Source organism: Chelonus insularis, unplaced genomic scaffold (assembly GCF_013357705.1).
Source record: "Chelonus insularis isolate UGA/USDA-ARS -01 unplaced genomic scaffold, ASM1335770v1 contig_3_pilon, whole genome shotgun sequence".
In the NCBI taxonomy this organism is placed as follows: Eukaryota; Metazoa; Arthropoda; class Insecta; order Hymenoptera; family Braconidae; genus Chelonus; species Chelonus insularis.
The window spans coordinates 2125968-2151329 of NW_023276556.1; the positions used below are offsets into that span (position 1 = coordinate 2125968).

General features: G+C 30.3%; 2 protein-coding genes across 2 annotated transcripts in view; both read left to right on the forward strand.

Moving 5' to 3' along the window:
• Positions 1–25362, forward strand: part of LOC118068592 (uncharacterized) — a 78554-nt gene that overhangs the window by 22089 nt on the left and 31103 nt on the right. The window contains 1 exon segment of the mRNA XM_035086083.1: positions 6010–6075. Within this exon segment, the coding sequence (XP_034941974.1) occupies positions 6010–6075 (66 nt within the window).
• LOC118068591 (uncharacterized) lies at positions 21064–24880 on the forward strand. Its single transcript, XM_035086082.1, has one exon. It carries the CDS (start codon positions 21458–21460, stop codon positions 24767–24769), a length of 3312 nt encoding a protein of 1103 aa, XP_034941973.1. The 5' UTR covers positions 21064–21457; the 3' UTR covers positions 24770–24880.

Consider the following 25362-nt stretch of genomic DNA (forward strand, 5'->3'; position numbering starts at 1 on the left):
GGGAAACTCCGTTAAGTATCCCAACGACGCCCAGCAACAGCTGGCGAAGGCAGTTGCGCATGGGGCGCGCCCTTCAGCAACCCTTGTTACCACCAGGGTCGAAAAGTGAACGAGAAAATATAACAATGGAATTCACGTAATGCGCGAACAACAATAATCTCAAGTTTTTTTTTAGCGCATGCGACTAATTATTGCTATAGCTGGCAATTAAATGAAATACTATTTTATTATGAATCTAATTTACAGTTATTATTCATGTTTAATTATATTATTTACTGTGAGTTTTCATATTTAACATTATCAAACTCATTAATTACTACAAACATTACGAGTATTTATTATTTTTCATTAATTTCTTTAATTCACGATAATTTTATACTTTTCATTGTTTTTTATAAAAAATTGTGTCGTAATTAAAGATAATTAAATGTTAATGATAACAAAATAATGTTATTGATTGAGTTAATAATTTACATTTTTTTTATTTTTTATATTAATGATAAATAATTTGAACGATACATTTAATAATCATATTAATTTATTTTCCATTGATTGATTATAAGCTAATAAACTATATGAAATTAATAATTGGTAATAACTGTCGAATCTTGCAACCTATTAATCATCTTCGAGTATAATTTTCTGAACATAATGGAAAGTTACAAATATAGTTTTGAAAAAATAACTAAATCATAGCTATTCTAGTATCATCTAATTTAACATATGTTTATAGAATCGATAATTCATTAATAATATTACTTTATGAGCATACTTTTTCATTTGAATGAAATGTATTTCATTATTTTGACTTTTTCATTTTTAGAGAATATGATTGTGAGAAAAATTTAATTAAATTATTTTTGATTCAAAAATACTGTTTATTCCTGTATTACAATTAATAAATAGTAAACTAAAAATAATTATTGTTTATTAAAAATGTAAAATAGAGCTTTTTAAATTGAGTTTACCACATTTGATGTTAGCTTTAAACCATTTTTATTCATTTATTTACATTATTGAAATAAATGTCATCGATTATCGAGGCTTCATATTATTTTAAATGGAGATAAATTTTCAATTTAACATTCTTTTATATATATTAAATTTGATTAATAAAATAATTACCTAAACATCATAATCAATTAAAAACATTTTATCTGTACGAACAATATCAAAAATGATTTTGTAGCAAAGTTTTTTGTTATTTTTTGATTAAGAAATATGTTTAAATTTGGAGTGTCCATTTCATCATTTATTGTATGAATTATCATCATCTTTGTTATTAGTGTCATTGTAATAACCACGATAACTGTCATTGTTTAGATGAAAGATGATTTCTTGCATTCAATAAACACAATATACAAGTTAGTGACAGTTAGTTGCCAATACAAAGGTACACAGTAGCATCATCAGTATACTCGGTGGCACAGAGCTTATGTTGTTGATGACACGATTGGAGGTTTAATGCTGATATTCACGGGTAAAAGCGCGTTATTGTCATACATAAAGAATAGATTGTAACAACATACTTTGAATATTGCTTCACTAATATCAGCAATATAATGATCGTTTGACATAATAATATACTTTACATAGCAACGTAATAAATTAATCATAGTGTGTATTGAATCGAAAATATGAAACTGTGTGTAACATTAAACATGTATTGATATAGGCGTAACTTGCGTGAAATCCATATTAATTAGCACTTGAGATTTTACAATTCATTACCTATATAACTGACCTGGTGAACAAAAAATACATATTCAGAACATGTACAACTGGGGTTATAATAACAACAATTCATGTATCAATTGATTTATTTAATCGTTGATTTGTAGTAACAGGGAAAATGAAATGATAAATATTCCTTTCTTGGAATGACACATTTTAATTTGAAAATTATATCGATTTATTTTTAATTATCTTGTCAAAATAATTTCAAAGTTTAAGTGAAATACCATTTTTTCCCTTATACAGTAATGAATCTTAATCAGATGATTTTCGAGTGATAAGTAACATCAAAACATAATAAAGATAATTTTTTTGTTGCAAGTAGAATAAAATAATTATAGTCAGACACTTTATCTTTATTACAATAATAAAATAATACATTTAGATTAACTATAAAATTTTTAATCAATATGCTACATTGGTTACAATTATTATAATGGTTATTTTTTAAATAATTAATCTACTTTTTTACTTTAATTTAAAATTTTTTAAATTAATGAAAGAAAGCTATTATTAAAATCATTAAGATTATTATACTCTTAGTTGAATAAACTTGATAATTAAATTATATAATGCATGTTTATCTTTAAAATAAGTATACAATATGCTACCTATATACATGAATTAACTTTAAAACAAAAATTCAATTACTCTTTTGTATGCATAATTCGTCTTAAGCTTGTTATAATAATCTTTGTAACAATCGATTAGTCTTGATAATTTATATCAGTACTCCCAAGGAAAATATGATGATGAATATTTTCCCTTCTGGCTAATACATATTTATGAGGGCCTCGTAGTCAGTTAACTCAAGGGATCAGTCGATTGTTTGGCGGTACTCTTGGCTAATTTCTAATTCCGTCTGATCAATGATGCAGCGGGAATGGTCTCGCGGGCGTCAGTCCTTGTCTACACACAAGAAGGGTGCACAAAGACTACGAAACTGAGCAGGGGATTCCATAGAATAGTTTAGACTGTATTTACGCTTGGGATAGAGTTAGGATAAAGCCGAGAAGGCATTAAGAGAGCGTGCACCATAGCAGGGTGGTGAAGAGAGGAACAGAGAAAACCGGACGAGCCTTGTAATGCCTTCCTGGCTTTCGTCAAAGCCGATAACGTTCACCTCCTTCTGTACTACCCCTTTCTCCTTTACATTCTGTATGCCATCCCCTCTACTCCTCCTTCTCCTTTGCCCCGGTACTCTTTGCTCCCATTTCAGAATCGTCTTTCTACCTTCTACGAGACTGCAAGACGACAAGGGTATCTCTTCCACGCTCCGAGGGATCTTAAATCTCACTCTTCTTCCTGAGATTTAACCATCTCTTTGCCCCTCTCTCCTTCACCACCACCGTTCATTCTTGACTTGCTCCTTTTTTCGCATCGTTGACGTCGAGCCGAATTTTGTGGGTTATAATATTTCCGTTTTGGTACTGACTTTAAATTTATATCATTCACTGTGCACTTTTGAGAGTCATGATAAAAAATGAAATAACTGGTGTGCTTGCAAGGTATATTACTTTCTCAGTATTATCTGTCCAATGAGAGAATTTTATGGAAAAATAATTCTTCATAATTCTTCGTGTACTACATTGTTCATAATATTAATGAATATTTATGTCTGATAATTAAATTTAAATAGATTTTTATCAATTAAATAAAAAAACAGGAACTACTTAATCAAGTGTTAGAAATCCAGAATTAATGATGAAAATGAATATCATTAAAATTAATTTAAGAAGCTATTATTCATGATATTCAACACCCATGAAAATCCGAAAACTATAATTCTTTTTACGCTCCTATAATGTCTATTTAGAAAGATAGATTTCCCCGATAACAGTTCAGTGACTTTTGATGTAGGGTGTGCACTACACAACTATGTCGTTTCTCGATGAAAGACACCAGTAGGCCGAAAATTGACGCCCATATCCATTAAATTCGTTTTGGATAGGTCGCGTGGCAGTAATGTTAAAGCTCAGTTTCATGGAGTATACTTTTATTACAAGGGCGGTGACTCAAATAAATCTCTTTGAAATATTTTAATTGTCAAAAAAAGATCGCTGATACTTAAAAATATATCGACTACTAAAATACGTGCACTGAATAAATATCAAATAAATGAAAAGGGGAAAACCACGATAATAGCAAATATATACATATATATGAGGAATAGTGTCAGAGAAAAATATGAGAAGTGGTAATGTCGTTGAATTTTAATAGAACTGTTTTTTCTCTCTCTCTCTCTCTTTCTCTCTTTGCCAACATTGGCACTAGATATTTAGTTGTGAGGAACAACCAAAATCGTGCATACAAAATGTCACTGCAGGATGGAAGGAAGTAATAATTATCCATTGCTTGTATTTAGGTTTATATATATATATATATATATACAGGCACATGAGTAAGTGTTTATATATAGGTCAATAAATCATCTGTTGCGATAACGTAGAAGACCAATTATTTCCAAGCTCGCGTCTCTAATTGCATGCAACCAAAGTCCCCATTATTTATTAGTTCAAGAATACTCCTCGTACCGTCTTATCGTACATCTTTTTCAACGTTGAGTTTAGCTTCATTATGCAGGTATTTACGTGAATTTTTCATTCAGCTATGAAATACTTATTAAACAAAATTACATTAAATTCAATGGCAATTAGTTAAGAAAATTATTTTCAATTTTTATCACATATAGTTGATTTTATTAAATAGATTAATCTGTTATCTTATTAATATGAGAAATTAAATTAAAAAAAAAGTAGTTGATAAAATGCAACTGAAGCACATCCTTTGATAAGCTTATAATGATGGCTTAAAAATAGATGGTTACGAATTGATCCTGATTAAAAGTAGACTAGACTTGGGTGCATTGGTGGTGCGAACCCTTAACTGAATTCTTGAAAATAAATTTTTTCTCAAGTTTAAATTACTACTGAAACTTGTATAAAAGTCTATTGGATTTGTAAGATGCCTCTTGAATACCTCGTTATCCCCAATATGTCTGGTTTGTGCCCGCATCCTTTTGAGAAACTAATTGTCGTGTTTCACGTAGCTAGTGTTGACCCACGAACAGTGGTGTTGCCTCACGAGTTTGCTTGTTCGTTGCGGCAGATAGGGGTAGGTTATAGCTCGTACTGTGACCACGAGCAAGTACTGCGCAAAAGCGACTTCTGTATATATACATATACATATGTATGTATATATCTATATATAGGTGTATACGATATGCTTTATGTCCGTATTTACAAGAGTGTCTGCGGCATCGATAGTTGGAGGAGGTTACGATGTTGATGGGAGAGCTAACAAGAGTACTTGAATGTTTTCCCACCAAATTTGTCCTACTAAAAACTATTTCAATTATGCTAACTGAATCGGCCACTTGTGCACCTTTAAACAACAGCCTCTTGTTAATGATTCCATTTAAAATAACATGATGGTATAAAAAAAAAAATTAAGAGGTTGAGGATTAGGTTCTTTTGTTCGGTACAATATATGGGTTAAATAAAAAATATTAAGAAAAATTTATGCCATTTTAAATGATAAAACAAAAACAAGTAAGATAAATAATGTATATTATTTATTTGATCAAACTTTTTATATAATTTGCAAAAGGTGATTGAAAATTCACTTTTTTCAAACTAAAAATCTATCTTCTTGCATTGGTTAACTGTTTTTGCTTTGATACAACTCTATTTGAACTTTGCACATAATCGAAGTGAGAATGCATAAAATCACTAGATTACTTTTTTTATGAATAGTTAAAAAGTAAACATAATAAAATTAAAAAGCAAAATAACTTGTTTTATACTAGAACACATTTTTTTGAAAAACTAAAACTCAATATTTTTCCATCTTTTTATATAGTTCAATTAAAAACATTTCTAAACGACTAATATAATCGTGCAGAAATCGATAAAATCATGAAAACTATTTTTCTCTTTTTATTTCATGTTCAACTTATCTATCAGTTTTCTCTTGTTCAATCTCTGAACCAATGTATCGTAAATTTTTTTATGATAGGACTGTATTAGTTATCAGTTTACCATCGTGTCAAATAAAAATTGTAAAAGAAAAAAATTCTATTTCAATAAAATCTCCAAAAAAAGAATCAATTTTTTCGTTTCTTTTTGAATAAAATTCATTAATTATTTTTTTCATTAGCTTTTGCGCTAAAAGTGTATATTATATGGACTTTTATACAATTAAATGTTTTAATTTATAAAGTTAATTTAATAATTGATGAATTGATAATAATCATAAATCGTTTCTTTTTTGCAGATTCATTTCATTCACATTAAAATGGAGGATAATAATAGCAGTAGACAGAACACGAGCATGATGAGGGTAAGTTATTAATTTTAGTCATTATATCGTTATCCGAAAAGAACCTTAAAAATAACCAATTTAAAAAGTTGTTAAGTGCACACTATCGCTTCTGAATTTAATCGGGGGCGCGATGAAGGGCAGACGCAAGCCAAAAGCAGCTGGTCAGTCTTCTCGTTCTCTTTTTTCTCTTACTCCGACTTGAGAACACTAGCAACAGCTGACATTCCACGTTGAAATTCCTACTTTGTCGGCCATCTGTCACCTAAAGTTGAGTGCGCTCCGATGCTTTCTTGCCAAACTACCAGACCATGAAAAATGAAAAAAAAAAAAATAATAATAAAAAAACAAATTTCACCTTCATTTGGTTTAGTGTAGACTTGAGATAACTAAGATTAAATTATCATTCATTAAGATACTTATTTACTTAGTTAGAGAGATTATTTAATTTTGTTTTTCATTTGAAAATAATCACAGTGTAGGTTCTAACTGAAAATAAATGAAGATGAGTAATAAAATATAATTAATAAGGGCTTTAGGTTAAATAGATACTGGGGAATTTTTTTTCAAGTGATGAAAAGTCAAAAAAAGTGATGAGAGATTTTAACATTCATTTCGGAGAATCAGTTATATTGAATTTAAAATCAATTTCAGAAAGCAAGAAAATTAATTCGTTTATAAAAGAAAACAATATTTGTTGACAAATCAATTTTCTTTTTTATAATTTACAAATTATAAAAAATAAAAAAGAATTTTATTAACAACGGATATAGAACCTTTACATATTTATAAATAATTTTTAATGATTTTACAAAAATTTTGTAATTAAAAAATAATTAATCTCAAAGCTTTTTTAGAAAAAAAAAATAGTTCCATGTTATGGTTTTAACTGGAAAAAGAAACATACATGTTTCCCATATTTTGAATATTTAATATGGTACACGTATGTAACGTATTTGGAGTTAGTTAACTAGGGGAGCGTCTTCATAATACAGTTCTAAGTAATTTATAGCAGCTTTACATTGAGTTGTTTAACCACCAAATCCCATAACTGATGGCGAAACTAATACACTTGACATAACAATCTCTGTAGATAACTCTTGACATAAACATTCTGACATACATACACATCAGACTCTACTATTTTTAATTTTTCTTTTCTTTTTTATTACTACTCTACTATCCATTTACGTATGAAAAAAAAATCAATCGCCAGCCATATCAATGCAATTTTCACATGTCTTTAATTGGAAAAAAACTTGAAGTTTTTTCAATTAAAAAAAAATTGGTAAAGAATGTATTTAATGACTAGTTTTACAAACCAAATGTTATTATGTTGTTATCTTCATTTTTTTTTTTCCGTTATAGATACTCTAAATATTTTTCCTATACACTTGATACATTCAAATAAACTATATTTCTTGAGAATTAAAACAAAAAAAAATAGAATGAGTTTAAATTTAAGTTTTTGTGATTAATAGTTTAAGTTTGAAATATTAATTGTTGTCGAAATTGAAATAAATCAAAGAGTAGCTATTTAAAAAAAAAAAAAAATGAATAATGATTTTTGCTTCGTCCATTAAATTTTACAATAACTCATTTTCATTGTCATCTTGAACGTCATTAATTTTACGATTGTGTTAGTGTAATAATTCAGTTTTTTTGGAATGTCTGAAACAACTTATGAAACTTGAATTTTATTTAATTTCAAGACAACTTAAACTAGACTAGTGCAGAAGCTATTTTTGAGTTAAATGACTAAATTTACTTCTTAGTTTGGGGGCTCTTAAGTTCTTAAGTGTCATCATTAAAAATTAAATAAAAAAAAAGAAAACAAAAAAAAGTAACACTTGATGTTTTATGTGTATATTAAAACAGGAAATGCTGCAACTCATTATCAATATACTTGTCAACGTTGACACGTTTTTGCCCATTTACATTTTTAAAGCCACTGTTGATCCATGTTGTCAACTCTAATGTCACTCAGCTTAGTTTTTATAATAATGGCTTTATATATATATATATATATATCCTCTTTTTTCTTTTAGTATTTCCCTGGAAGAGACAGTGAATGAATAAATGACATTGTAGACACACGACTGTCGTCTACATTGATCGATTTCATAGAGAATTCTATTAAGCATATGGTAATTTTCTTATATATCTACCATTGAGTAAAGTTTGCTTAGTGATGACAAAAATCTGGCATATTATGTTATGTCACCAATAACATTATTAAGAATCAATCATAATAGTATCTCTATTTCGGAAAATATGTGTAAACAATTTATTGGACGTATGTTATTTATTTGACTGTCATCAGTATCATCAATAACTTTGATTTTTACCCATACAAATTTGATTTGATTTCTCACTTAATGTTTCAAATATCAACATTGCGAATACACATAAACATCTATCCACATGAATGTACACATAAACATCAACTCAATATACATACAGTGCCTTTCAAAAGTTTGTTGAAAATGTGCGTTACTTATCAAGACTTTTAAAGCTATAAATTTCATTTTTTTTTATTATCTTTAAATTATAATACAAAAAAGTAACTCTTCAAGTTTGTAATAGTATTTTAATATTTATTACTGACAATTGTTTATGCACTTTTTTATCTATAAAAAAAATCAATGAATATTATTGTATAATGAATTAAAAATAATTTAATAAATACCTTGAAAATGCAAAAATTTTATCGAAATTTCAATGTTTAAAACAATTATTTGATAAATTTACACATTTCGGTAACTTTTGAATAGTACTGTATTATCTATCAAACATAAACTCTACGTACTTTCTACGCGTCAATGCTTTTGACGTGTTCTCAAAGCGGCACTTTGTATTGGAAATTGTGGTGCGTAAAACCAAAAGTGACGTAATTCTCAAAAATAAATATAAATAGCGAATACGAAAAAAAAAAGGTGGAAAAAACGTCGAAATAACAAAAAAGATGAAACCGATCAACAGGTGTAAGCTTGTAATAAAGCCTTACTTCCATTTAATAACTGTACAACGTTATGGATCAATTATTCAAGATAAACATATCTGCTGTGCTCGGATGATCTTGATGAATTCCATGAGCTAATAATAACAATAACAACATCTATGTATATTTGTGCAATATAAAACGTATGTGTATGCTTGTGGATGGTAAATGTTAGAGATAAAATTTCGATCAAAGACAAGTTAAACGGTCCATGAAGAAAGTTGAACAAATTGCTGTACAACGATGCGATACGTTCATGGATTCAACATTTGAAGTATTACATACACACTTGTATGTATGGCTTCATACAGAAATTATATATGTATTATATGGGCTGTCGTTGACCTATTTTTGATGATAGCAAACTGTGAGTACCAACGCGTAAACTTATGTTATCGCCGCATATGCATATGGATTTTATATGAGTTCGAAAAAAAAATCATTTAAGTGATTATTCATTATGTAAATATAGAGATGAAAGATATTTATTCAAAGGAAATATTTCAACTGTAAATGATTGAAATGCGATAAAAATTATGATAATTTTACCCACTTTTAAGATAATATTCTATAATGCTACATTTTTGTTTATAAAAAATTTTTTTCTCTCACCAATCTAAACATTTATTTTAATTTTTATCGTCCAAGATGTGATAGAGACAATTTACTTTTATTTTCATGACATTTGAGTTCATTTTCTATGCTATTATAATTTTGTTTTAACAAAAAATTCAATGTTTGAGAAAAAAAAACCTTCGACATTTTAATGGTGTTTGCTAAAAGCTGATAAAAAAAAAAGAGATAATTTTTTCTTTGTTTTTAGAAAATAGTAGAGCTTTCTTTCGAAACAATAGCCTATACTATTTTTAGCATGACAATAAACTACTATTCCACTGAGAATGTATTTTTGAAATAAGATGTCTACTGTTGTGGTAATCTTAACATAAACCTGAAAGTTTTGAGAATTTTTTTTTAAACTTCAGAATATAGAAGAGAAAGTTTTCATTTTTTATGTTATATTTAAAATAAAAAAAAAAGTAGATTAACACTCTCTTAAGTGATTAACGGTTAATTGAAATTTAAATATTCAACAACACCTTTTTAGATAGTCGAATTTCAATTTATTTATGGTAATTCCTATAATAGACAAAGATTAATAAAATTTGCAGGTGTGATGCAATTGTGATTCAATTCTTTTTATTATTCGAGACAGAAAAATTTTTAAAATTTATTGCAATTTATTTTTAAAAACAAAATCAATGCGATTGATATTTAAAATAGAGATCTCTGCAAATCCCAATATTTCATAAACGTGTCAAAATAAAACACATAAAGTGTATTCAATATAAAATGTCCATAAACAAACTATACATGATTTGTAAACACTTTTTATACATTTCATAGTGTGTTAAAATCTATAATTTGTTAATGGCATTGAACATTGAAGAAGCTTTGCGTGTTATAAGTGTCTACAAGAATAACACACTTGGATTTGCAGTGGATGATCTTATTTTATGAAAGAAATACAATTTATTGTATGTAGGAAATAATTAATTAATTGAAATTAATTTTACATTTAAAAAAATGTTGTATATATTTTTTTTACAACACTATAGTGTTGTAACACTTAAACGGATAACACAGTAGTAAAAAATGTTTTTATTCTTGCTATAATTCCGTTATATATCTAGTTAATGTCATTAAAATAAGCACCACCAGTAATAAATGCTGATTTATTATCATTATAATAAGTGGGAATAAAACGAGAGAAAGAGAGAGAGAGAAAGAAAGAAAAGCATGATTACTTAGTCGTGCAAATCAAATGTAAATCTAGGATCTGGCATGGCTGAACCTCACGGATTATCGGGTTGTGTAAAGCTTCGTATACAATCACCTATTCACGGCAACGCGGTAGAGATCGCGGAGAGCCCAATACACGGGTATTAGCGAGGGTGTCGTAAAGTTGTTGGTGTTTAAACGCGCGTGCTCCCACTCTTTACCTTCGTAACTTTCCGATCTATATACATATACATATACAACAGCTACTCACTAACTTGCTTTCAAAGAAATGAAAATATTTTGCGTTTTTATCATGTTAATTTAACTTTTAATAAAAACATAAATTAACAAACAGTTTTAATCAATTTCATTAAAACACCAATTCATTTTTATGGATCATGTGTCAATTTCAGCGAATCAGAAGGAAATTATAACTGTTAATTCTTCTGTTTTTATTTATTTTGTTTTTTTTATTAATATTGCATCAAATATTCAATTGATATATTTTACTATTTTTTTCAATACCTTGATGTATTTATTATTTATTAATGACCATTAATTTATCTTTGCAATGGAATAATTTTTGAAGAAGCTTACCATTGATAGAGGTTGATATTTAATAATACAGAACGATTTATTTAATAGAATGAAATATAACAAAAATTTTGAAAATATTTATTTGATTCAAAATTTCATTAATAATAATTAAACTATTTCTATTAAATAAACATTGAGTGGTATTGATAAATAGCATTATTGTAGATGGTTGAGAGATAACCTTATTAACGTTATTTCATTCATTTAGAATTAGTTGCTCATTATTTTATTGAATTTATTTTAATTCGAATGACCTGGTCATAGGCTCACATTTTTGATTTAATATTATCACGTTAATGATTAAATAATGTAACTTGATTTCAAGATTGTTTTAAATAATTTTTTTTATCAACAATGTACTCAATAATATTCATTCAAAGTATAATTGAACTAGAAGTGGGTTAATTTCCATGATTAAAGCAATGAAATAATTTCTATTGCAGTCAAAATAATAAGAAGCATAAATTGATGATGATAATATGATAATAAGGACATTTACAGTTGTATAAAGCATGTGAACTTTAAACATAAAAAATCCATTTCTTCCACACCATTTTATGTTTATATGCTCTCTTGATTCTTCCTGTAACTTCTTATTACTCTGTTACTATTATCATCATCAGTAGCATTATTATTGTCATTGTTATTATTGTAGTTGCTTTTGAGTAGGTACCGGATAGTCTTAAACTTGCAAGCAGTATCAAGAGACAATTGTTTCGCTCTTCTCGAGCGTCCAGTGTCTTGCATTTCTCGTATTGTCGAGATTCTACCGCACGTCCGGAATCCGTCTTTCTATCCTGCTTCTTCTCTTTGCCTGTAAAGTGGTGTACTTCGCACACTTGCCAACTGGACGAATTAAAGTTGAAAAGAGTAAAAACTTAACAATGTTGTTGTCGCATAGAATGTCGAGTTGCCCACGAGTCGACTCTTCCGGTTAATGTTTCTGCGAATTTTATCGGAAACTATTCTTGGTGAAAAGAGACTAAAAATTATCTTGGTGGTATTGTTGTAGTTACAGACGTTATTTTAGTAATTTACGTGAAGAAAAACGTTAAGTAGTTTATGTAGATAAAAATAGAGAAATGTTTTGTTACAATAGACACTGAAAAAAAAAGAATTCGCTATTCAATTTAAATGTTTTAAATTCAGATTTTTGGCATATGCTATTCTATCTCGTGATTTTCGTTCAAGCTTTACTTTAAATAAAAATCATACTTTGGTTTTGGTTATTAAATTTTCAAAGACTTTATGATGAGAAATGTTTAATTTTAGATAGTACGTCAATGTTGATTAATAATCGCTGATATGAAATTAAAATTTTATCAAAATCCTTTTCATGTGCCGTAACTACTTAATTTAAACTTTTCAATTTTTTTTTCAAAATTCTATTATTAAAAAATAAATTAAATGTTGTAGATCATGATTCTGCTATTCAATTAAACATAAAATTCTTAAATTAAAAAAAAATAGTTATCCATTCTTTGATAGCACCCGAATAATCCTTTGAGTTTAATAATTAATAATACACCTTAATTTTGCAGATAAATAGGTACGTCAATTTTATCTAAATGTATAGATTAAAAAATTAAAACTTTTATGATGTTGTTTAAGTATGATATACGTAGGTTTTATGTAACCATAACAGCTTAATTTCGTATTATAGCTACGATAAGTCTCCAGTCAAGTGAAGTTTTCTGAACCACTATTGAATTTTATTTTTACGCCTAATAATTCATTTTCTGTATATTGACCCAATTATTCCTCATGAATTTATACTTCCGTTTATTATCACGCAAAAAACAGTTTTGCCTGTAGAGAACAATTGGCTCAATGAAAATATAAATGCTATCGTATTATTAAACTTATTCTTTACAACTTATTCAGAAATAAGTTAAATATTTGTCCATTTTAATTAGTGATATTTTATTGATTTTCGAATCGATTATTATAAAAAAAATTTTTTATTCAAAAAGTATAAAATTTAAAAAAAAATACAAAAAACTATACAATTGACTATATTCAATAAAATTAAATCTCACACAATAATAAATATCATCTATTTGATTTAAAAAAAATTCGACACTTTTACAAGCGAAGTAACCAAAATGGTTCATCAAAAAAAAATAGTCGATAAAAAATGTTTAATTTTTGAAACTAGTTGAAAAAAAAGAAAGAAAAAGTTTTCATATCTTCAATAACCATTTTGGTTGAAACTATTTTTTAATTTTTGATCATTAGATTACTAAATTTAATATTTTATGATCAATTTTTTTCCTTTTCTTTTATTACAGTAGAGAAGTTCAATTTTGCCCTAGATAAACTCACAGGATGTACGAATACATACAAAAAAGCAGACTTTACGTGCTGAGAGTCAGAAATTGGAGGCAAGAGAGCTTTACGACTGTCAATTTTATCGACGTTTTTACCAAGTTCCATTTAGTGTATCTCTGTCTGTCTGTCTGTCTTTATATTTGTCTTTACCTTTTTTACGTTCATTCGTATATCTTGTTCACTCTTTATCCTAGTGCGCGGACGATATATATATTTTTTTTTTCATTTTCTATTTTTTTCGTCTTACTTTACGATCTTACTGGCAACCTCCTTTTCATTCTTTCCTCTATTGTATTTTTGCTACTACTACTACTACTACTACTACAATCATCCTATCCACCTGTTTTCATTTCTTTTATCGCCTTTACCTTGTGACAGCTCATGTTCGACCGTCGTTGTAACCAAGCGGATCGTGAAAGAGCAACAATTCGTTAAATTACATAACTCCGAAAGCTACTCGCGCACAAACAGTATCAAAACTTTCGTTGCTAATGCTTGACCTCTTTAACATCACAATCATTTTTTCTTTTTCTTTTCAATGCAGTTAAACGTTAAATTATAAGCGATCTCTAAAAGTGAAGTAGGAAACGCTATTGATGTTTTAACTAGTTCTTCTGTATATTATTGACTGATATTAAAAGAAAATTTTCCAAGTAGAAGTAGAGAAAGAAAATATTATAAAAGTTCATCATAGAAACGATAAAATTTTTTAATTGCAATTTAGAGACGACGTTTGTGATTTTGTGAGGTTTTTATTTATTTTTTTTTTTTTAACAGTTCTACATAAATTTTTTTGTTTTTATTTTATTTTTAAAATTGGATTCAACGAAACTAACGAACGCTCGTCCGCATAATTGATTGGTACCCGCAGGGGACGAGTGGTACACAGTGAGCGAGAATGGGAGGGGCAAGGAGATGGAAAAATAGCCGAGTGAGAGTGTGGAGGCTTGGTCGATGAAACTCCCAAATTACATTGCGGTTTTCCCAAACACGCAAAAGCATGAAATTCGCTTGGCACGTGCATCGCCAAGCGATGCATACTCGTGTCGACGACTAGATCGGTTGTTCAGATGAACCACGGATAGGCCAAGCACAAGTGGGGATTGTATATAAAGTTCATTGAACTTTTGTTTATTTGCACATAGTGTCAATATACCCCGCATAATGGGATTCTATGGTGTATGCCCGTAGTGTACTGCACTTTAGAATCAGACGTATATGCGCGCACAATTAATTTATCTATGTACATGGGGACTAGTCTCTCTCGGCTAGACTAGTTGTTTGCATTTCTCTCACTCTCTCGCGTTCTCGTTCAAGTGAAATTCATTACCCTCATTCAATCTTTCAAGTTAGATTCATTGAATCTCTGTCAGGCATTTGTTTCCAAATTTCTACTTTTTTCCACAGTTTGTAAATGTATATTGGCTTCGTGTGTGTACATGGAGGTGGAAAGTTTGCTAAATTGATCCTCTTTAAGTGGAAATTGGGATAAAAAGGATAAATGACAAGTTTCAGAAGCTTTAGAAAGGATTGAATATTGGTAAAAGTTCCTAATACTAATGCTGAAATTATCTAGATTAGTTGGAAACGATTCGATGAATTTTGTTAAATATTTTATCAGCACTGAGTGACCTTCAGATACATCGATTGACTACTCAACAGTTGAAATTGATTGAATTATTTGAGGGATAGTGTTGAACAAAGTTTCCTCATGTTATCTGATTTTATTTTTAAGAATCGTTATTTAATTTTAATCCGGTTATTTTATTCGACTTTAATCATAGAATAATTTAATTCAATAAAAAACAAAAATCATTCACTTTTATAATTATTCTTAATAAAGATGACAAATTTAATCAATTCACATTTAAATTATTTTATCAAAATATTAATAATAATAAAGGAGATTAAATTACTTATTCAATGTATAGTTATTTATTAAAAGAAAATCTTTTATTATGTCATGGATGAAATTAAACATCAGGATCATTATGATAATATCTAGCTACTAAAGTAAAATAATGACTCATTTTTTAATATTAACTAAACCATTTTTGAATTAATAATCATTTATTTTTATTCACTTTCATAATGATATTTATTACATATATTATTTAGATATAAAAGATAAAAAAAATTTCTAATTAATATTATTTTATAACTGTTTCGTGTTAATGAAAATATTTTTTGGCTCTTGTTTTGGAGAGAAAAAAAAACGTATTAAAACACTTTTAGTACTTAAAAATAAAACACTATGACTTGAAGTGAATGCTATTTTCTCTCTTGCCTCCAATATACGACAATAATTAATTACTTTATTTTGTAATACACTAGCGTTTAATCACAATTGCTCTTTTATCGACTCTTTATCCCTTTATATTCTGCATCCAACTAGCAGATAATCAAGCGTAATCAATGGCATTGTACAATTTTTTATTTCTGATCGAATCTTTTCTGTACTTGAAATGATTCCATAAAAATCTCATAATATCTGATTGTTTAATGACTCTGCCGAGTATCTGCTACAATTTTTACACGTTATGTTTTTCTTCGCTTTTATGATCTCTTTTTTTTCTCTTATCCTAGTGTAGTATTCATTCAAGTAAATGAGTACGACAGAGGATAAAGAGATTGATAGATATACTGCAAAAGCTACAGATGAAAAATAAAATAATATTTAGCCTATCAGATGAATACATTGAATATAAATACTTTTAAAAAAATTTTATTATAGTTTTTTGAATAAATAATTCTTTTTTTTCCATTATTATTATTAGTGTGTTTAATTAAATAATCCTTCCAAGTTAATTTAGTAGATAAAATAAATATTTTTTTATGGAAGTTAACGTTGTTTATACAAATGGAATAGAGGAGTGGTTGATGATAAGATTTTATCAAAAGATGAGTAATTTAAAAACCTACTAAATCAAGAAAATTTTTATTCCACCTGCTTATAAATATTCATGGTTTTATATCTTATAAAAAATAATCCCTTAAAAATAATGAATACTGAAGGAATAATTTTTTTTTCACCTGTTTCTTTTCAATTCAAGTCATTCATCTGCCCTATATAAATAATTAATTAATTTTTAATTCATTATTATTATCATCATTAGAGATTTTTTTTTTATTTTCAATAATTTACGTGATCAGTTATTACACTACACGTTCTTTTGTTATTGATATTATCCCGTTTTCCCTCTTTTTTCTTCTAGTTCTGTTTCATATTACGTGCTTCAGATTCCTCCTACGCGTGTTCTCAACGTATCTCTCGATACTGGACGATATTAACACGTTCCAGAGAAACGGCAATTCTGGCTGCTACGTGCACAGACGATATATTTCACTCTCGAGAACTGTGGATAAAACGGAGACGTGTTGTATATATGTATGTATCAACACATTACCGACGTGAAACAGGGTCATATAAAGAATCGCCCGAACAATATATTCGTCTGAGAACAAAATGAAACGAACTCTCGTTATATATATAAATGTGTGTGATTAGGATTACAATACATATAGACACGATAAATAAAATTAATGAATCGAGAATCTAATGTTCTACAACTCTATATATCACATAATCATAAATATAGTATCAATAGGAAGGAAAAAATACGTAAAAATTAAAAATGGTTTTCTATTAAAAATAAATCTATAAAAATAAAAGAGACTTTGAAATAAAAAATTTAATATATCAATTCATAATTCAAATTATTTATTTATTTATTTTAATTAAATTTACAAGAAATATACTAATGACTTAGAGTAAATGTGGTAAATTCAATATTCATGTTAATAATTTGACAACAAAATTATTTATCAATCATATTTTATTATATTGATATTTAAATTGAAAAGTTAATGATAGTTTGATATTTTTCGTATAAATAGCAATTGAATTTCATTCAACAAAAATAATCATATATGAATTGGTTTTATTATTGATAAAATTTATAAAATAAAAATATATTATACTTATATTAATTTGCTATTAATATGTATTTGGTATAATAACACAATTGAGAGATAATTTATGTTTTTTATTAACATAAATAATTTTCTTAAAATATAAACATTGTTTTTGTTTGTCTAACATTTGGTTAACTGATTCATGATATATATTATGATTATAATGATGACCTACTGTATTTATCAATAAACAATGAACAACTAGTGAAAGTAATTATACTAATTTATTTCCAAAGGTTTTTGTGTTTAATATATGTCCGTTCACATAATACGACAAAAATAACAGATAAAAGAACGAAGAAGTGAGATTGTGGAAACGGGTTTTTATGACAATGTAGGTATGTACAGGAGTTTGTAATAATACTGAACACCTGACAATTTTCCATTTACAGGTGGCAACGGTTTGTTTTAATGACGTATTTTTAATTTTAAGTTAGATTGCTATTATTAAATAAAATGTAATTTTTCTTCTCAAATTTATGCTGGAATTATAAATATTTTTAATTAAATATTATAAAGAATTTTGTTTATATTCTGAATAAAAATTTATTCATATTTTTTTAGCAAAACAGTTATACATGAAAATGTCTATTTTGTTTGTATCTTTTTTTTTATATTGTGTTACATGAATTACCAAAGTGGAAACACGTTTGATAATAATTTATCTGGAGGGTAATTGAATGAAAAATAATTTTTAAAGTTATTGTAAGAGAGTTTTTTTTTTCATTAAAAAAACAAAATTGCATTTGAGCAGAGGAAAAAAATGTTACTTTATCACAAACTGTCGTCTTTCAATGTAATTTAATTTATAATGACAATTAACAAATGAAAGTCCTTTATAATAAAAAAATTAAATTAAATTAATTAAAACATAATTTTTAATATGAAAGCTGTCACAATTAATCCAATTTCTACAAAATATTTGTATTATTTATTAATAATTAGTTTACAATAAGTTGAAAACTTATAATTGATTAGATATTGGTTCATAGTAAAGTTATTATTAATTGTTATCTTGACTATTGGTGGAAAATTTGGGGCAGTTCTAAAACTAGCTCAGAATTCCTCTAGAATTATTATAAATCTGCTCTGAAATTTTCATTGAGGAATTTCATATAGGACGTAACGATAAATTAATTAACAATTTATTACCAAAAAATTAAATATACCAGATCTGTATTAGTTTTTATATTAAATTTTTTAGTAGATTATAAAAACATTCTGAAGGCTAAAATAACAAAGATCTCAATTAGATCTCTAAAATATCAATTTAATTAAATAAACAAAAAATACAAAACTTTTCATGCAAGTTGATAATTAAATATTAACTTGCATTGAAATTGGAAATTCAAGATTAGATGGAATTACCGTTGAGATTATAAATCTTAATTTATTGATATATAAATAATAAAATTTTCATCTAAAAGATGAAATAATAAAAATGGTTATTCATTTCTAAATATACTAGTTGATATACTCATTGATGTACCATTTTGAAATAATTATGAGTGATATGTTCATAGATAGAAAAAAGTTAATTAAGCAAATTCTGAAACTTTCCAGCGAAACGATCAATTACTGATTAAATATTAATATTTAGTACAAGTTACAGTTTGAATTTAATCACGAACTTATAAACTCAAATGATGGTATGTAATACACCCTGATTGGACGTTCATATAATTCTGAATTACGATTTTAAAGTTGCTTTTTTAAATACATTTTGTTGAACAGTTGAACAATTTTAAATGTGTTTGGAGAATTATATTTTACCGTTAAAGTTTGGAATTTTCTAGCAATATTTTCATTGTTATATAAAATAAAAAGTAGGAATTTTTTTCTCTATTCAATAAAAATTAATAATAATCAATAAAACAATGATGCTGCATTTTTCGTATAAAAGTTGAATAAAATGGGGTGAATCATGTCTAAAATATCTATTATGTTGTAAAATCTCTCTCTAAGATTTATCTTCAGTCATCTTAATCTCATAGAAAATAGTATCATGTCAACGATAATAACTGCTAAAGAAAAATTTCAACGATTCCACACCGTCAAATTCATAATTTAATATAAAAAGCCAACTTGAAAAAACGAGTGGGGGACGAGTATGGAAGCATACAGTACAGTGATATGTTGCGAAGCATTATCAATAATTTGAGAAAATTACCGTTAATTGAGCGAAAGCGAGCAGTTAGAGGCATTAAGTAATTGCGAAGAAGCTAAGGGATAAATAAAGTCCTAGTATTTGTAAAAGTACTTAAGCTGAAAATAGAATTGAATAGTGGAAGTAGCTAAGTGAGGTTAGGGAATGAAAGGCGAAGGGAAGAGGGGCCCGGGGCGTCCGGCAAAAGAAAAAGTCGCCGAGACGGAAAAAAGAGAAGAGGGCACCATCATACAATTCTTGGCATGGGAGAAAGGCGCTAGAGCCAAGGTGGTGCACTCACCAGTAAACAAAGAGGGCAGATATGAGTTGCGGAGTCTAGCCGAGAAAAGTGGCGCTGTGGAAGATGCCTTAGAGCATAGCAAGCCAGAAAGTAATATGGAAGATACCGAAAAGACACTGGACACCGGTTGGGTCGACGAGGAGGATAAAGGGGATTTTAGGCAAAAATCACATGCAGAGATGGATGAAGTGGGAAGAAGTATATTGGAGAACTCCATTAATTTAAGCGGAGTGATTGACGACAGAAATATGGATGTCAGAGAGAAGGAATCCTCCCACCACGAGATTATAGTGGTCAGAAGCTCTCAAGGAAAGTCTATAGAAGCGAAGGAGCACTATGAAGAGCTCAAAATCAAAACAGTTGCTTTAGAAGAGCTAGTGAAGAGTCTCATGAGGGAGAGAGACAAAGATAGGCAAGCCTGGGAGACAGAAAAAAACCAGATGATTAAGAGAATTGTGGAGCTGGAAAGAAAAGTAGAAAGTGACAAAGATGACATCAATAAGAGGCGGTTTGAGAGGCAACCTTCGCTTCAAATTGAGAATCAACTACCCCAAGAATTCTCAAGGGAAGAAAGGGAGGAAGTAGAGCCCATCGATGACAACAACAATGAAAAGGCAGTGAATGCAAATCCGAGGTTTCGTACTTCATCACCAAGTGTGAACAGGCAGAGGGTTAGCAAAAATCTGCAAGTCGACGAGCTAGCCATAGACAGACTAGTGAGAAGGGCAAAGAACAATATTGGGAATAAGCCGGTTGCAATAGCAGAAGAGCATTTAAAATATGAAGTTAAAGAACGTAGGCGAAGAAGGAAAAACATCATTATTAGAGCTGCTACACCAGAAACCCAACATGGATCATGTTGAGACAAGAGGAATGATCTTAAGAAAGCTCGGCCTGGCTAATCACAATTTGAGAATCAAGTACTGTGACAAAAGGATGTTAAAGCTAGAATGTGAAAACTTAGGTCAAAAACTAGCGATGCTGAGAAGGAAAGGCGAGCTGAAAGAAGTAGGAATCTGGGTGGACGACGACCACACAGCACGTGAGATTGAGATTCAAAAGTGGTTGAGATGGTTCGCAGGACAAGAAAGAAGCCAAAACAGAGAAGTAAAAGTGGGCTACTTAAAAATAGCAATGCAGGATCAAGTATGGGTGTTTAACGAGTTGGTGGGAGATCTTGAACTGCAGCCCTTTCGTGGCTTCAGGAAATAGAGATGCAAGAGGCGGAAAGGGGTGTAAGGTGGTGACGTGGAATGTTCACGGTGCTAGAGGAATGTGTGCGGACAGGAGAGCGGTAAACTTTTTATGTAAATTCGACATAATAATGATACAGGAGACTTGGATGAAGGCAGACCAGGCAATCAAATTGTTTAATAAGACATTTGTTGAGCATAAGTGTTGGGCAAAGGGAGCGATAAAGCACGGTAATAGTAACAGAGGGCGGTTGTCTGGGGGTCAAGTGCTGATGATAAGAAGAAGCCAGTTTCGTGAAGCACAGGTGAGTGAGTGGGAATATGGTCTCGTAATAAAAGCCAAAAAAGGCCTTGCAATCATATCAGTGTACTTGAATGAAGGTGTCGCTAAAGCAGAGCAAAAACTTAAAGAGGTGATCGAGGATTGTGCAAGTGGCTACGAATTAGTATTCATTTGTGGTGACTTAAATGCAAGAGTGGGGCAGGAGCAAGGCGATGCCTTCGCAGACGAAGAAAGCTTACGAGCAAGGCCCAGAAGATCCTCAGACAAAGTGCTGAACAGTGAAGGGAAAAGAGTACTAAAGATATGTGAGGAGCTAGGTCTAATATTATTGAACGGACGTGTAGATGGGGATATGGACGGAAATGTGACATACACTGGTGGCTATGAAATGTTTGAGGGGTCGGTATTGGACCTAATATTTATGGTAGACAGGAATAATAGTCATGTAGTTAAAAAACTGGAAGTCATAAAGAGAATCGAGTCTGACCATATGCCTGTCACCTTTGTATTTGATGTTGGTGGGGAGAACGAAGGGGATGAAGAGCTGGGAACTATGATAAGCACGGGAAATAAAGTGAGCCGGATTTATTGGAAGACAGAAGCTAGTGATAAATTTCAAGAGGTATTCGTGAGCAAAATGCAGAACATAAGCAAAGACTGGGATTGGAGTGCAATAAAAGAAATATTTTGGAGCACCGCTGACGAAGTTGGGCTAACCAGAATAAATCAATCAGCTGGTGATACGAACAGAGGTCCAAAGGTAAAATCTCTGATTTATACTGAAGATTGCAAGAAGTTAAGGAGTGAAGTGTGGAAGTTGCTCAACGAATGGTTAAAAGACAGAATTGCAGTGAAGAAAAAATGTTATATAGAGTGCAGAAAAAAGTTACACAAGATGATCAGTGAAGGCAAAAGAAAATGGTTGGAAGACAAATGGAGAGAGCTGAGCAGGGCAAGAGGTATGACTGAATGGTGGGGAGCACTTAATAAGTTTAGAGGGAAAACGAAATCAGTAGTAGTTGGGGATATAAGTGAACAGCAATGGGTGCAGTACTTCTGTGGCCTGCTTAATTACAACAGGGGAGGATCAACAGAGGTACGGGAGGTGTCACCATGGAGTGTAGAAGCAGGTGAGAGTCTCAACTCGGTGGATGAAGGCTTGGATGATGATATAGCAGGCTGGGAAGTGGCGGAGGCCTTGAAAAAGATGGCAAGCGGGAAGGCGTCTGGGGAAGACGGCATCCCGATAGAATGTTTGAAGCAGATGAATAAGCATTTCGCTGAACTGTTGAAAGAATGCTTAAACAGAATATGGAATGAGGGTATATTGCCTCCAGGATGGGAGAAAGCACATATCGTCCCAATCTTTAAGGAAGGTGACGAAAATAAACCGGAGAATTACAGGGGCATTTCACTCCTGGACTCGGGATACAAACTGCTGACATGTATAATGGCAGAAAGATTGAACTGTTGGCTGGACAAAGAGAGATTACTGAGAGAGAGTCAGGCAGGCTTCCGTAAGAAAAGGGGAACCAGAGACCACATTTTTGTACTCAACGCACTAATAAACAACAGACTGAAGGTAAAAAGAGGGAAATTGTACGTGGCCTTCATCGATTTCAGAGCAGCATTCGATACCGTGGATCGACAAATTATGCTGAAAAAAGTATGGAGCATTGGTGTAAGAGGAAAATTTCATAAGCTCATAAGGGAGATCTACAGAACAACAAAAGCAGAAGTCAAAGTGAATGGTGTTGTTTCAGCGGAATTTCTATGCAGAGTTGGCGTTAGGCAGGGCTGTGCACTCAGCTCAGCTCTGTTTGACATATTTATTGATGATATAGATGAAATATGGGAGAGAAATAAAGAAGGTGGTACTGTGATGGGCAAAGCAAAAGTAAGAGCACTGAAATATGCAGATGATATAGCAATAGTGGCTGAAAGTGGTGAGGAGCTGACCAAGATGTTGAAATCGTTGGAGAAGTATGTTGACAAGAATAGGCTAGAGGTTAACGTCAGGAAAACAAAGATCATGGTGTTTAAAAATGGAGGTAGAAGTAAAGACAACGAGAAATGGTACTTTAAGGAGAATACTATCGAGGTGGTGAAGGAATTTAAATATTTAGGCTACTGGTTTACGGCGGCAAATAAAGCGACAGTACATATGGAGAGAATGGCGAGTAAAGCTCAAAAAGCTACAAACGCAACATGGGGGCTGTTCAAGAGAGCTGGCAGAGACCTAAAAGGTGAAAGGATATATCTGATGGAAACAATTGTCAGAGCCATGGCGGTGTATGGGGTAGAGATATGGGGACTTGGTAAGATTGAGAGACTTCAAAAGGTGCAAAGCAGATATTGCAAGGCGATTCTCGGCGTTGCTAGGAATACGCCCAAGTATATTTGGAGAAATGAGATAGGAGTTAAAGAGATAGAATTCATACTCAAAGAACGTGCCTGTAGATATTTATGGGAAGTATTAGAAATGGACGATGACCGCTGGCCGAAGATATGTTTACTCGAAGAGGTAAGAGGTATATTAAACAACAAAGAATCAGCATGGGGAAAAGCATTTGCGGAGTTTTGCTATGAAATAGAGGATACTGAGATAATTCAAGACATAAGAAATGGAGTTGCTGCGGGTGCGATAGCAGCGCGATTTGCCTGCGGTCTTGACAAACTGGAAAGAAGGTACAAAAATAAAGAGTGGGATCTAATCCTGAGGTCCACATATAACCCCATATATGCAATTTTGAAGCCTGGTGACAATGGTGCAGTGTATTGGAACCAAAGAATAAAAAACTCTAGGTATAAAGAAATCTGGGCCAGGATCAGGTGTGGTAATGTGGGAAGAGGTGGTAAAAAAGGCTGGAGGGACTGGTCATGTAGGTTGTGTGGTTGGTGCAGTGAGACATTATGCCATTTGTTGTGCTGTAGTGAAGCCATTAGGCCACAATCAGAAAAAATAAAAAAATTTTTAATTAAATGGAAGGGAGATCAAGGCGAATTGGAGATTCAAAGTCTTATTGTAGAATTGCTCAAGGGAAACATCTGTTTTGAGCTGTGCGAGTTTGTGGAAAAAGTAGAGTGTGAGTTGTATGGAAGGCGGTGACTTAGGTTTGGAGGGAAGGGGAGCATGTAGAGAAATAAGAGTGATTTTAGATTATGGATGTAAAACTGCAACCCCCTTGCGTGCAGCATAATGTACAGTGCAAAAAAAAAATTATTTTTATAATTTAAACTTAAGTTCATTTAGATATAAGTTGGTCTGTATTGAGTGTATATAGTCGAAATGTAAAAACCCAGTTGGGTATACAAGAGTAAAATATATATATATAAAAAGCCAACTTAATTTTTGTTTGTATTAAAATTTAGTGGTAGTTGGGTAGATATTTCAGATCTATCCGTCTGAAAATCCTGTCATCAACAACTCCACTCGTCTCGTTGAACGATTCTACGAGTAAGAGAAAAGAAAAAAAAAATATAAAAGAGGAAGCGAACTATGAGAGATCTGGGGTCGAGGCATAAACTCAACTGTCACAACGAGGAAAATACGGAAGGAAGTTATTTCGATCTATCATTGCAGACTATCTTTTTTTTCACTCTCGTTTCAATTTCAGAGACGTGAAAAATTTGATTTTTTTTTTTCTAATAAAAAATCACCGGTTGAAGTACATTCCATATTTAAGGATGAAAGAAATAAAA

Coding starts and splice junctions, on each gene's coding strand:
- LOC118068591 (XM_035086082.1), top strand. CDS start 21,458: ATGTGTGCGGACAGGAGAGCGGTAAACTTTTTATGTAAATTCGACATA.